We start from the raw sequence: 15,739 nt of genomic DNA, 5'->3' as shown, positions 1-15,739 counted from the left end.
TTTAGAAGGGATAGATCCTGCCTAACCGATCTCCGGGACTGTTTTGAGAAAATTACATCTTATATAGGCAGTATAAAACATTTTATGATTTATACCTGGACTTTCAGAGCACCATCTTTTCACAGTTCTCCAATGTTATCCACTAAACAAGCAAAAAAGACAAGAACATTCATACCAACACATCAACTACAATTTTTTAGGCTTGCACATTGAGTGTGTAGTTACAGAATCATACAGTACAGAGATATTATACATATGAAAATGATCCAATTATTCCTGCTTCCTTTTTCTTGCCTCTTAACCTTAACACTTCTATCCTTTTCAAGTATATATTCAATTATTCACTTGAAAGATGTTGTAAGTGTGTTTACAAATGTATGTGTAGCAGGCCTTGGTAACCGGAACTGTTTATTGAGCTATATACAGGACAGGGAGAGACCCTGCATGACTATCTTGGAATAAGTCCTTCTACACACTGGGTGCCACATCACCCAGCATCACTTTATCACTAGCCATCCTATGGCTACATTATACCACACCTACTCCTAAATTATTCATCCAGAATGTTTATGTAGCCAATCATTAATGTGTCTACATTTTGCCATAATTAATATTTTTACAGTTTCCCTCCAGTTAACATGCTTACATATCTATTCATTATTAATTTGGACCCCACAGCCCGCTCAATCAAGTCTCTTGTGATATGGCTTCTGTGTCAACCATGTGTTCGCGCTTCCTGGAGGATAGGCAGTACCAGTGCTTGGTGTGTCCTTCCTCCTTGGGACCAAACATGAATTAAGACTGTTCTTTTTTCCTTTGGCCAGCATCTCATTGTGGATTATGTGCTGCTTTTCCTGGTGTGATGACATTTTTATTACTTTTCTCTCCCACCTCCCATCATTATCATTTGGTGAAATCTAGCTAGTTTGAATACGGTGTGTAGCCATGGTGTCAGTTGTGGGATAAGAGGTAATTGAGGGCCTTTTTTCAATTCCTTTAGCAATATGTAGTGTGCCATTTTAATGGCAGAACTGTTCTTTGAAACACCTGCTACTCTGGAACCATCCAGTGTTGATGGGGTTCTGCCTATTACCTCCTGTAGAGTGGTGATTTCCTCAGGTACATGCCCTGATATACTGGCAGACTCTTCTGCTCCCTGTTAGTTTGATTGTGCCTCAGTCTTTGCAGGGGTAAGTGGTCTGCATACATCTGAGTCTCCGTCTTCTGGTGACTGCCTAATCTGCTCCCACTGATTTGCTTGTAAGGCTCCTCCTCCCTTAAGGTTTTTTGAATGCTGCAAGAGCTCTGCAGAAATACTCTCGTCTGTTTCTCGCATGCCTATCTCTGGTATCTTTTAGGTTCATGCAGGAGTAGTCATTTTGTTGTGCTGTCTTTCAAGGACAGTTTCAGTCTTTCTGTTCTCTAGGGTGGATTTCCACTTCTGGTAGATCTTCTGATGAAGGGTCTAGGCCCGAAACATCAGCTTTTCTGCTCCTAAGATGCTGCTTGGCCTGCTGTGTTCATCCAGCTCCACGCTTTGTTATCTCAGTCTTAATCCATGTTTAGTCCCAAGGAGGAAGGACACACCAAGCATTGGCTTCTACTGATTGAAGAAGCTGTTGTGCTGTGCATGGTTCCCTGTTCAACTAAGAGTAACATTGATTCGGAAGAAAGTAACAGGTCTGTGAAATTTCACTTTATCTATGCTGGAATCCCACAGTCATGCTGATTAAAACCAGATTGAGGTGGCCCTGCGGCATGGAGGCGTATTGAGGAGGGCTGAAGGAGCTGTACTCTCAGCAAATCAGCTGCATTTGAGAAGATGGAGATGAGTGCTTGCATTTCAAGCTTAAATTTTGTCTTGTGTCTGTTGATGAAGGGCTCTGCACTCCAGAAATCCTCTGTCATCTGGACTTCTTTTCTTAGGAAAGGCTCTTCAAATAGCAGGGAGTCTTCTACTTCCTGTACACTGCAAAGCATTGAGTCTACATTCTGTATCCTGTCCCAATTTAGTGTCAAAATGAAACCACTGCCAGTGCTGCTGTTAAGCTTTCATTAAAATTTTTGCACCAGTGCTGGGCACCATTGATTACTCTTCCCATTACTCCTAGAAAGGTTTTCCTTTAAGCTTATCTTCTGCCATCACATTGTAACTGCTACAAGATGAATATGGAACATCGAAGGAAGAGATCCCTGCATAAATATCTTGGGGTAAGCTCTTCTACACACTGACTATCACATGACCTGATATGTCAGTTGCTATCCAGTAAGCGATTAGGAAAACTTATGGCCTGTTGGCACTTCTTGCAAGTTGCTGTTGAATATTTTTCCACGTCTTTCAGGCAGTACAATGTTGATAATAATTGGTTTATATTTCTTTCTAGTACCTTCACGTAAACCTTCTGACGTTCCTAATAATTTGGGAACGTCAAAAAAATTGGGAAGCACTTCAAGTAACAAGACTGGAAGGAGTTCTGCTAAGTTAGCAAGTGAACAAAAATCACCTGTTCTATTAGATGAGAACACATTTCGCATGGAGGTGGAACAATCATTGGCAAAAGTGGTAAGCATTGCCATGAATTAATAGGTTTATAACTTGTCGCATCTGAATAATAATACTGAAGGCTTCAAATGCACTACAGCAGGTATCATGGTGGCCTCAACACTTTCTCCAATTGAAATTTTGGAAGAGCAAAGTCATAACCTCCAATACCAAACAAAGAATCTGCTCAATGCGTTAATACCCCTTACATTGGTCACTAACTCATTCAAAACCAAACTGCACAAAGCATTGGTGTCCTGTTCAACTCTGAACTAGGCTTCAAGTCTCACAAGCCATTTGCTACTGAGACTGTTTATTCAACCTTGCTCCCCCAACTTTTGTCGAATGCAATCTTTCACAGCTGGACTCCTTAGGCCAAAGATTACATGAGTATTTCATTGCATCTCCTTTGCCTCTCTGAAATGTCACCCCACATAAATGTAGCATCAAATGCGGCAGAGGATATATTTGGGTACATTGGATTTAGAAGCATAACATTCAATCATCCCGACCTACTATGCAATCTTTCTCCTTTATAGCAGTTTACTGTTCTTCATCCTGCCAAGTAGACATATTCACATTATCCCACATTACACTCCATCTGCCGCAATTGTGTCCACTCACACAACCTGTCTATATTCCTTTGCAGACTGTCTCCCTCCTCTTTGTGTTACTGGCAAATTGAGCATTTTTTTAAAATTCACTCGGGATGTGGGCTTCTCTGGCTAGGCCAGCATTTATTGTAATCCCTAATTGCCCAGTAAGCAGTTAAGAATCAACCTCACTGCTAGGGATCTGGAGTGACATGTAGGCCAGAGTAGTGAAAATGACAAATTTCCTTCCCAAAAGAGCATTAGTGAACGAGTCGCGTTTTTCTGACAATCAGCAATGAATTCATGAGTATCCTTAGACCTTTAATTACTGATTCTTTATTGAATTCGAATTCCACATCTGCCATGGCAGGATTTGAAACTGGGTCCCCATACCAGTAGTTGTGTTTCTGCATTAATAACCTCGCAATAATACCAGTAGGCAGTTACCCCCTCTACTTTACATGTGGTTCCTTCATCCAAGTCAGTAATACCGATATCGATTGTAAATAGTCGAGATCCTGATTCCTCTGGTGCTCCATCTAACAAAACTGAAACAGACCATTTGATCTCTTCTTCTGCTTCTTGTTAGCTTGCCAATCCTTTAACTGTGATTAATATGTTACACCGTTGCATCATGTGCTGTTACCTTTGATGTGACACCTCATCAAATGCCTTTTGAAAATCAAAGTACACCACATCTAAAAGTTTTCTTTTATCTTGTTACTCGCTTAAAGGATTCTAAGAAGTTAATTAAACAGACATCCCTTTCACAAAATCATTTTGACTCTGCCTTTTTTATATTTTTATTTTCTAATTATCCTGCAATAACCTCCTTAATAATGCATTTCAATAATTATGATAAATTAAAGTGATTACTGAAGTTGAGTTATTAAATATATAAACTTATCAATTGTATCACTCCACTTGAGTGAGTATTTGTAGTGCATTGTTTGAAGTGGTATCCCTGTTTAAATGGTCGATTTTGAATTTTTAGAAATAGGAAAAAATCTTGTGTTTTATTGTACTTTCCAGAACTTTTTTGAGATCCCAAAGCACATTACTGATCATCTTTATTTTAAATATATGTCATTGTTGTAACATGAGGAAATTCGTCAGCCAATTTGTATATAATCTGGTTATACAAATAGCTGTGAGATAATGACCTGTTTAGCCGAGTAGGATAAATCTTCACCAGAACATCAGGGAGAACCACTCTGCTGTTTTTCTAAGAAGTGCATTGAGATCTTTTGCATCCATCTGAACGGGGTTTCACCTTAGTTTAGCACCTCACGAGAATGTCAGCACATTTGATATTTTTTAATACTACGCTAGAAAGTCAGGCTAATAAGAGGATAAAAGTATGTTTTATGAATAATGAGGAGGTGAACGTCTGCAGCAGAACTTTTCCAATTTCCACATTAACTTTGCTAGAAATAAGGATATCCTGGCCAGGTCAAAAATACGCCTGATGAGCAGGAGAATGCAATGTATGAATTCACCCTATCTGTTCCCTTGAATATTATCACTTATTGCAATTTTAACCTTTTATTGGGGAAGAAATAACAATATATTGATGTAGTTTTTTCTGTGCCACATAATTGAATCTTATCTGACTCACTGAGTAATTGAAATTTTGTAAATTTTATTCATTTGTGAAAATGAAGGGTTTATGCACAAATTGCTCACCCCAGTCATTTGCCTCATTATTAATATTATATTAACGTATGGTGTTCCACAGGTTCACAAATACACTATTCAAGCATCAGTTCTTTACAGAAGCTGGCCACTAACTGAAAGTGAAGTAACTTTTGCTGAGTCGCAGAAGGATATGGACATTGAAATTGCAGGTGAAGTGACACATTGTCATTCTGTTCATTTATTTGGTAGAATGGATGTGTATTGCAAAATGCCATGTTAAAGTTTAAGTTCTGCATTTTTTTTTGTTTGTGTAGCATACAATCGTGCAAAAACAGGTGAAATCTATATCTCCTGTCTATTGGTGATTTATAAAACAAAACCCAATTTACCAGTCCTATTGCAGCTGTAGGGCCTCTGACACAGCTTGTTAAAGTGACATTTCCATCTGTTCTTCAGCTCTTTCACTGAAAGGCCATTTTGCATTAGCAATCACTTGCTAACAAGTATGATTATCCACCTAGGAAATTCTGTGTCACTGGTTATTGATTCTATTGATCTTTGCATACCTGATGAACCCAATTCTAGAACTACATCTCTGACCACGTATTTGACAAATGTTTTCAGGAGGTGGAATTTGACCTTGGCCTCGAGAACATTGACATTCCTTTCTCCAGATCCTTTTCCATACTTACTCTTGTCAATAGATGTTCTCAAAAATTCATAGAATCCCCATTGTGTGGAAGCAGGCCGTTCAGCTCATTGATTCTACACCGACCTTCTGAAGAGCGTTCCAATCATTTTTGTCATGCTTTGGGAGTTCTTTGAAGCGTTCTTTCCATTGGAGGTTGATGTTTTCTCTGTCTCTTGAAAGGTAACCGTCATTACTCCGCACCAGTTCGAGGCCAAGGGTTTTGGGTCCATATATTGCCTTGGTGCCACTGAAGTCAAGTGTTGTGCTTGTCAGCAAGGAGTTACAGTTCCTTGGCCATTGCTTTTTATTTCCCTAGTTCTTCTTTGTAACTTGGATTTTGCTGTTTGATGAGAGCTCCTGTTTGTTTTGCTGCTGGTGATGTATTGCCAGGTACAGAGAACTCTCCTCTTCTTGTCAATGAGATCTTGGATGATGTGGTCATCTCATTGAACCAGTCTTGGTATTTCCTGGACTTGTAGCCAATGGTTTATTCCCAGAATGAGATGATGGTTGTCTTCAGCTCCTACCACATTACCTTCACCCCAATAAAATGAATTCTTTGGACATTTTGGTGAAGACATTGTTCGATAGTCTGCTTGGCTGTTAAAATATCTCAATGTTGAGATTTTTTTCCTGAACTGTTTCTTCATCTCCAGCTGCTTTGGGTAGAATTTTGATGGACTTTGGGGAGCAGATGAGCTGGTTTTCTATCCAGCACTAGTCTTTGCACTAGTCATTGCTTTGGTAATGAGGACATCTTTTAGGTTTCCTGATCAAACATTGGCATAGTTGATCATGTCCCTGTACTTTGATTGTAGATGTCTCCAAGAAGTCTTGAATTTGTCCTTTTGTTAGAAGCTAGTGTTAGTGATAAACAGCTGGTGTTCCACACATTTGGTGAGCAGGAGAATCCCATTGGTGTTTGCAATTCCCAACTCATTCCTTTCCAGTGATTCCTTTCCAGAGTTGGGCATCCTTTCCAATCCTGCCATTTAAGTCTCAAAGGGGAATAATTTTATCTTCCTTAAAGAAATTAGTGCCATGTTAAAATCTTATGGCAGTATTTTAAAATGGCAAAATCCAATTTACCAGTCCTATTGCAGCTCTAGTTTCTCTGACATGACATGTTAAAGTGGCATCTTTCCACCCGTTTTTCACATCTTACACTGAAATGGGATACCCTCACTGTCATCATGACCTTTTCTCCATCCAAGCAGTTCTTGTCTGCTCCAGAATGCTCCTTTCACTATGAATTGACAATGTCTGTCATATTTCCTCCACTCTCAGGCCTTGTTCAAGCACATGTGCTGTTCTTAATTTCAAGCTTGTCAATCACCCTTACCTCACTTGCCATTGATTGCACAGTTGCTCAGTGGTTAGCACTGCTACCTCACACTGCCAGGCACCTGAGTTCAATTCCAGCCTTGAGCAGCTGCTATGTGAAATTTGCACGTCTGCGTGAGATTCCTCCCACAATCCAAAGATGCGCAGGTTAGGTGGATTGGCCATGTTAAATTGCCCGTAGTATGTAGGGGCTAGGTGGATTAGCCATGGGAAATGCAGGGATATGGTCAGGGTTTGGGTTGGGTGGATGCTGTTCGGAGGGTCAGTTGGACTCAATGAGCTGATTGGCCTGTTTCCACACTGTAGGGGTCCTATGATTCCATTCTGCAGCTTCACTGCCTTTTTTCCCACTCTCATCCTCTGCCATCTTCCATGCTTGTTCACCTTATGTCTGGTGTATCCTCATTATTCATCACCTACTTTTAACATGCCAATATCAATATGCCAAAAGCTGTTTTTGAGCTGTTTGGTACTGTGCTTGCCCTGCCTTTTGTCCTACACTAAGACCAGTTTGCTCTTGATTCTTCATCTATCTCAAATTGCAATCAATTTATTAGTTAACATGCTTACTACACTAAAAATAAGTTGCAATCAATGAGTGGATTGAAGAGCACATGGATTATGTGCAGATGAGCATTTGCTTAGCACCAGCAGGGGAAGTGGAACAAAATGTAGATGTGTAGGGGAGATTTGCGAGGAGAGGGTTTGAAATTAGATAAAAGAGATTAGGACTAATGAAAGCAAATGACAATTTGCAGTATCAGATAAAGAAGATTGGGGTGATGAGGCACTTCTGGCCAGCCTCCCATTTCTACCCTTAGTAAACCTCAGTTCATTCAAAACTCTTCCACGTGTAAGTCCTAATGAACGATTTTGGCACGATACATTGACTTTCCTTCTCGCCTGATGAAGAGTGACCTGCTGTGCTTTTCCAGCCTCTCATCTATTGACTCTGGCTTCCAGCATCTGCAGCCCTTTATTGTCTCCCCTCTCCACCTGTCACCTAACCTATACCAGCTATTGCTCTCATGTTACCGTCGTGGTGACTGACTTTTAAGAGTCTAGTCCAGCAGTGCCTCAATTTAAAATCTTTCAAGTTTGCATTCGAATCCTGCTCATCCCCAATATTGTAACCTTATCCAGCCCTGATTTTCTGCAGGAGCTCTGCATTCATCCATTTCTAGCAAGTTCTGCATTGCTGATTTCCTTTGCCCCATACCTGAAAGCTGCACCTTTAGAAGTCCTGTCCAAAACCTCATCGTCTCTCTGAATCCCTCTCCTCCTTCAAAACAAAATTCCTGTTTGATAGAGCTCCTCTGAAGCACCTTGGGATGTTTTACTGCTATATCACAACACAAATAAAAGTTATTGTTTTGAAGCCCTGTGGTGACTATGTTTTCTTTCTCAAATAACATTTTCCGCTTCAGTATCTAAGTCGTCAGGACTGGAGCTGAAAGTTGTGCAATCATTAGCAAGCACCCCACTTTTGCTAGGGCTCCTTGATTACTCGGTCGAATGTGGCCTTAGTGTAAAGTGCTCTCACTGTCTCCAGACCTCTGGAATTCAGCTGTTTTGTCCATGTTTAAACCAAATGAGGTCAGGAGCTGAGTGGCCCTGGCAGAACTCAAACTGGGCATCACTGAGCAGGTTTCTATGTGATCTCACCTCAGTTTTCTAAATGTCAGTGAACGTAGTCCCAACTGTCTAGTTTCACTTCAGATATCAGTCCTGCCATACCAGAAAAAATTGTGGTAAACCTTTGTTACACTCCATCCATAGCTAAGGAGACCAAAATTGTATACAGTGCTCTAGGCGTGACCAATACTCTGTACAATTGTAGCAAGACAAGCCTGCACTTGTACTTGAGTCCCCTTGCGATGAAGGCCAGCATGAGGTTATGTTGCAGCTGTGCAAAACTCTGGTGCGGCCACACTTGGAGTATTGTGTACGGTTCTGGTCGCTGCATTATAGGAAGGATGTGGAAGCATTGGAAAGGATGCAGAGGAGGTTTACCAGGATCTTGCCTGGCATGGAGGGAAGGTCTCATGAGGAAAGGCTGAGGGACTTGAGGCTGTTTTTGTTAGAGAAAAGAAGGTTAAGCGGCAACTTAATAGAGACATACAAGATGATCAGAGGATTAGATAGGGCGGACAGTGAGAGTCTTTCTCCTCGGATGGTGATGGCTAGCACGAGGGGACATAGTTTTAAATTGAGGGGTGATAAATATAGGACAGATGTCAGAGGTAGGTTCTTTACCCAGAGAGTAGTAAGGGCATGGATTGCCCTGCCTGCAACAGTAGTAGACTCGCCAAGTTTAAGGGCATTTAAATAGTCATTGGATAAACACATGGATGATAATGGAATAGTGTAGGTTAGATGGGCTTCAGATTGGTTTCACAGGTCGGCTCAACACTGAGGGCCGAAGGGCCTGTACTGCGCTGTTATGTTCTATGTTCTGAATATTCTGTTATTTACATCATATACTAAGGCAGAGTTGGGCATGAAAAGCGACTATTTTGCATTTTGTTACTCAAATACAAGTATACCACCTGTGACGAACAACACAAATGGAACAAATCCATCCACCCTGATTTACAGTGATTTTCAATTGAAATTATTTGAGTGAAAAGTCTTGGAACATTGAAGCAATTCATCCTAGAAACAGACAGGAGTAATTTACTTGTCTGCATTTGATAAATTGGATTATTTAACATGATTTCTATAGATTATGGCGACTGAGGCTTTTTTGCATCTGTTCACAAACACTTTAGAGGTGTAGCATACATCATATTTCAAAAGACACTGAGGACATTTCCCTGAACACACTTTCACACAAAACTGTTATGATTTCCAATGCTTACAGAAGCCCACCTCTTTCGAGTCTTTCACCCCACATTTTTTTCCAGGCGTTTAAATTCTTTTTTTTAATATTACCTACAGTGTGAAAACAGGCTCTTCGGCCCAACAAGTCCACACTGACCTTGAAGCATCCCACCCAGACCCATCCCCCTATAACCCACACACCCCTGAACACTATGGGCAATTTAGCATGGCCAATCCACCTAGCCTGCGCATCTTTGGACTGTGGGAGGAAACCGGAGCACCCGGAGGAAACCCACGCAGGCACGGGGAGAATGTGCAAACTTCACACAGACACTCGTCCAAAGCTGGAATCAAACCTGGGTCCCTGGTGCTGTGAGGCTGCAGTGCTAACCACTGAGCCACCGTGCTGCCCTATTCTGTTCTATTGCTTCCAGTCACAGGTCTATTTCAAGCACCTGACCACTGCTCTTCCCCCATCCTCCATCCAACTGGCATTCCTATAAATTCAGGACTGCATCAACATTTCCGCTGACATCTCACTTCCATGTGCTCGTCAATTTCAATATCCCTCAGTTGTTCTTTTTTCGAAGAGGTTCACGTTTTACAAGTGCAGAATTAGTGTAGTGATTGTTTCAAGTTCAGCCAGGTGGACCTCATAGAATATGTGTTCCCCAACTGGGGCTGTTAATCCGGCCCAATCAGGAAGCCGTGGCTCACAGATAAGAACAAGAGTGTCAGCCGTCCTACTCACTCTGAGAGCTGGCTCTGAGGAACCTGGAGCAGGGTCAAGGACTCTCCATGTTTAAATAAAGGGATACCGGCCTCCCTTTGGAGGGACTAAAGCTACTCCAAGGGAAATTCCTGACATGGTTTCTCAAGCTAATCAAACTGGTCATCTGCTCCAGTGGTTGGATGATTCACAATTGTTTCAAAGAAATAACAACCTGAGAAGATACACAATCTGTCTTTCGTACTGATAGTAATGCTGTGATTTTAAAAATATGTTTTTTCAGGCTTAGGTCGACTTTATATTGAATCTATATATAATCTATACATAAAAAATTATTTTTACAACTTGATCATACTTGAGCTTTGTTTTTCTTAAGCTACAGCGCCATCTAGAGTATGAATTTGCCATTTTCTCTATCAGCTTTTTAATCAAGTCACTGCAAGGGTGTCAATTAAAATAACGCCAGTCCTTAGATATCACTTTTTGATCTCTAGCATGACCTTTTTGTTTGATTGAGAGCAGCTGTGAGACTCAAACAAAACTGAAGAGAAGCCAAACAGAACCTGTCAAGGAATACCTAGTTTTAATGCTTGTATACTTGAAGTTGGTTGATATGACTTAATTTTATTTTAAGCATTTGAAGTGGTCATATTTTTAAGTCGGCTTTAGGCTGGGTATCTGGTATTCACACCCCTGCCTCCAGCTTCCATCAGCAATCTAGGGTCCTTGTTGAGATGGAAGCATACATGTCAGCTAACTGAAAGGTAGACATCTCCAACAAACTCAATCCAGCATATTTTCCAAGAACGCAACCCTACCAGTTTATGTCATTTAAATCTCCACACAAGACTGCCATGTATAAATACAGAAAATCTTGGATTTGAATAGGAAATTACTGTGGCTTATTGTTCAACTAAATATCCAATTACTAATGTATAACAATTGCCTTGAAATGAGCTGAAAATATAGAGCATCCACGGTGTCATCTGTTCTTATTGCTATATAAATATTTGTTTTTAAGAGCGGTCTATTGATCCTGCTTTTCCTGAGACTGAAGAATCAAAGCCCCCAACAGCGAAACATAGCAGAAAAGGAAAGGACAAGGGAGCTGATAAGGACAAAGGAGGAAAAGAGAAAAATGTGCCAACCAAGCCAGAGATTCCGGTACATTTTTTAATTAATATCATCCAGCTCCTTTGTGGAACAGACAACAATAGGTTTTTGCCCACTCAGAAATACTTCTCACAACAAAAAGCTGTTGGTGCTGAGTAAAGAATGAAGAACACAAAACAAGAATGTTGAAATCACAGAGGGCCAGGCAGCATCCTCAAAATGTTAGCTTGCTCTCTCTCCATGGATGCAACCCGACCTGCTGTGATTTCTAGCATTTCTTGTTTTGAATACATACTTCAGCATCTACAGTAATTTGCTCCTAAACAATGAAGAATTTGTGTTGATATGATGCCCCACATGACATCAGGGCATTCCAAGGTGCTTAACAGACACTTACGTATTGTTGATGTATAATCAATACAATGTATAATTATAATGTCAGTCACACCTCAGCCAATTTGTGCACAGTAAGCTCCCTTCTGAAAGCAATGTGGTATGAACCGGATAATTGAATGTGAAGTAAGTATTGGGCCCTGCATTGCTTCAAAACAGTGTTGAAAGACTTTTGTATTGACCTGGGAGGGTATGCAAGGCCTTAGTTGAGAAACAATACCACCAACACTACAATTCACTCTCAGAGCTGGAGTGACAGCACAGATTTTGGTGTTCACATTTCAGCAGTGAAAATATGTTCATTGGCTACACAAGAAGGCAATAAAATGCAGAAGTTATTGGAAATTTCTAGAGCATAGAGCAGGAGATAATACAATTAATAAAATCAAGCAGATCTACAACCAAATTCCACATATAGTACTTCTCTTCTTCTTTTCCATTTATCCCTTATTATCTTTGAACGATGAGTAGTAAGACGAGAAATAGGTAAGGCCAGTTTGAGGAGAGAGACGTTGAATAGACTTTTAAAAATGGCATTGGAAGGGTTTCGAGGGAAATGGACCAGAAGCGGGTGGGTGGGACTAGTTTAGGATTATTTTTGAGAAGATTTGCAGCTCGGGTTGTGGGTGAGGTTGTAGACATGCTCATCGAGCCTGTGGATTTGGTTGCAAACGTTTCGTCACCCTGCTAAGTAATATAGTCAGTGCGCCTCCGATAAAGCATTAGTGTTCTGTCCCACTTATTATTTATATTCTTCAGCCGATTTTTTGGTACCACTTCTGGTTCTGTTTCTCAGTTGTTTCTACACAGGATCTGATTCAATTTGTTTGTTGATGGAGTTCCGGTTAGAATACCAGGCCTCCAGGAATTCCCTGGCATGTCTCTGTTTGGCTTGTGCAATTATGGATGTATTGTCCCAATCAAATTCATGCCCCTCATTGTCCATGTGTAGTGAGACAAGTGAGAATTTGTTGTATTTCTTAGTGGCTGTTTGGTGTTCATGTATCCGTATTGACAGTTTTCTTCCGGTTTGGCTTACGTAATGTTGCTCACAGTCCTCGCATAGTATTTTGTATATTACACCAGTTTTGCTGGTTTTCGGTGTGGGATCCTTTACATTCATCAGTAACAGTCTTGGGTGGTTGTTGGTTTGTGCGCTACTGTGATACCTAGGGGTCTTTGTGGTCATCTCTGAAGTGTCCTTGATGTACAGTAGGGTGATTAGCGAGTCTGGTCGTGTTGTGCCTTCCTGTTGTGGTCTGTCTCAGAGGTAACAACAAATTGTGATTTTTCAAATATCCATTCCTTTTGAAAACTCCGTTTAAGTGCTCCTATTCTTCATTGCATAGTTCCGGGTTGCTGCCATGTGTTGTGGCTTATTTAAAACGCGTCCTAATGCAGCTCTGTCTGTGGGCATTGGTGTGGTTGCTAGTGTAATAGAGAATCTGATCCTTATGTGTAGTCTTGCTATATATGCTAGTCTGGAGTTCCCTGTTGTTTTTGTGTTCTACCATTACGTACAGGAAGAGTAGTCGGCTGTCGTTCTCTTCTTCTTTTGTGAATTTTATCCTGGGAAGGATGTTGTTTATGTGTTGGTGGGTTTCTTCTAGTTTTGTGCATTTAATAATCACAAAGGTGTCATTTACATATCCGATCTAAAGTTTGGTTTGTATAATGGGGACCATTGTCCATTCTAATCTTTACATTTCTGCCTCAACAATCAACCCTAATATTGGGGATCCCATTGGTGTTCCATTAATTTGTTTGTATATTGCCATCAATGAAGGTGAAGTGCATTGTGAGGCACAGATCTAGTAGTTTCATAGTGGTGTCATTATTGATGTTGTTGCCTGTCTACTTGATTCGTCCAGCAGTGCACCAATTGTCTCTTTGGCTAGGTCGATGTTTGTGGATGTAAATAGTGCTGTTACGTTGAAGGATATCATCATCTCGTTGTCTTCCATCCTGGTGTCCTTGATGATGTTGAAGAATTCTTGCAAAGAGTAGTTGAAGTGGGTGGAATTGTCCACCTAAGTGTTTCAATTTCTGTTGCATTTCTTTGGCAAGTTGGTTGGTGTGCCTGGTAGTGAGACAATGGGCCTGAGGATCACCCTCGGCTTTTGTACCTTAGGGAGTAAGTAGAATCGGAGCGTGTTGGATCCCTCTGGCTTTATTTTCCGGTGGTCTGTCTTACTGATGTCTCCTGAGTTGTGTAATTTCTTCAGATCATTTGTAATCCGGTTCCCTAACTGGGGTGAGATAATAGGAACTGCAGATGCTGAAGAATCCGAGATAACAAAGCATAGAGCTGGATGAACACAACAGGCCAAAATTGTTTTCTGATGAAGGGTCTCGGCCCAAAACGCCAGTTTTCCTGCTCCTAAGATGTTGCTTGACCTGCTGTGTTCATCCAGCTCTACACTTTGTTATGCCTAACTGTGGTGTTAGGTCTATCGCCATCTGTTGGTATCTGTTGGTAGTGCATGAGCTGTCTCGATGTATTGGGCTCTATTGAGGATTACTGTCATGCATCCCTTGTCCGTTGGTAAGATCACAATGTTATGGTCTTTCTTCAGCCTTTCCAGGGCTTTCCTCTCTTCTGTGTTGGAATGATTATTAAATGCACAAAACTGGAAGAAACCCACTGACACATAAACAACATCTTTACTGGGATAAAATTCACAAGAAAAGAAGAGAACAGCAACCAACTACCTTTTCTGGACATAATGTAGAGCGCAGAAACAATGGGGAACTCCAGACTAGCATATGTAGAAAGATCACGTTTACAAACCAGATTCTCTATTACACCTACAACCACCCCAACGCCCACAAAGAGCTGCATCAGGACACTACTTAAATGAGCCACAACACATTGCAGCGACCTGGAACTACGCAATGCAGAACAGGAGCACCTATACAGAGTCTTAAAAAGGAATCGATAACCTGAAAAGCACAATCTGCCGTTAACTCTGAGACAGACCACAACAGGAATATACAACACGACCAAACTCACTAATCACCCTATTGTACATCACCCTCAGGCAGAGGGATCCAACACGCTCCGCTTCTACTTACTCCCTAAGGTACACGAGCCTGTACATCAAGGACATTGCAGAGATGATGACAAGATGACTCAGAGCCCTATGTATCAGAGTAGTTGCAAACCAACAACCGCCCTACAACAGCTACTGATGAACGTAAAGGATCCCACACCGAAAACCAGCAAAACCGGTATAATATACAAAATACAGATACATGAACACTATACAACATGACCAACTCTCACTGAGACATGACAAATAAACACGGAAAAGGAGAGACACAAATTCGACTGGGACAATACATCCATACTTGCACAGGCCAAACAGAGACACACCAAGGAATTCCTGGAGACCTGGAATTCTAACCAGAACTCCATCAACAAATACATTGAATTAGACCGTGTGTACAAATCACTGAGAAACAGAACCAGAAGCAGTATCAAACACTCCAACAGTCTGTAAGCGGGACAGAACACCGACACTTTACCAGAGGTGCACTGATGATGTTACCTATCAGGGTGACAAAACACTTGCAACCAAACCCACTGGCTCGGTGAGCATGCCTGCAACCTCGGAGGATTACTTTTGGCAATGACTAGTCGGACTGAAAGGTCTGCTTCCGTATGATTCCATGACTCTATGACTCCATGAGGAGAGAGTTATCACACAGAATGCTTTGGGATGAGTGCCAAAATGTATGACACAGCCTGGCTGAAAAACCTGCCACTCATGCAGGGGATTGAGAATATTCACAGGAAACAATGATAGAATACCAAAGACATGAGCTTGGATTTATGATGAGATAGAAAGTAATGGAGACCCTTTTAGCAA

General features: G+C 41.1%; 1 protein-coding gene across 1 annotated transcript in view; it reads left to right on the top strand.

The window, feature by feature from the left end:
* Positions 1-15,739, top strand: part of adgb (androglobin) — a 284,646-nt gene that overhangs the window by 241,702 nt on the left and 27,205 nt on the right. Inside the window, exons 30-32 of the mRNA XM_059648385.1 lie at positions 2,385-2,563; positions 4,874-4,982; positions 11,383-11,525. Of these exons, the coding sequence (XP_059504368.1) occupies positions 2,385-2,563; positions 4,874-4,982; positions 11,383-11,525 (431 nt within the window). The remainder of the gene's footprint in view (positions 1-2,384; positions 2,564-4,873; positions 4,983-11,382; positions 11,526-15,739) is intronic.

Source organism: Stegostoma tigrinum, chromosome 9, assembly GCF_030684315.1.
Source record: "Stegostoma tigrinum isolate sSteTig4 chromosome 9, sSteTig4.hap1, whole genome shotgun sequence".
Classification (NCBI taxonomy): Eukaryota; Metazoa; Chordata; class Chondrichthyes; order Orectolobiformes; family Stegostomatidae; genus Stegostoma; species Stegostoma tigrinum.
Note: the sequence above shows the minus strand (reverse complement) of the source record. Positions and strands in the feature narration are given on the sequence as shown.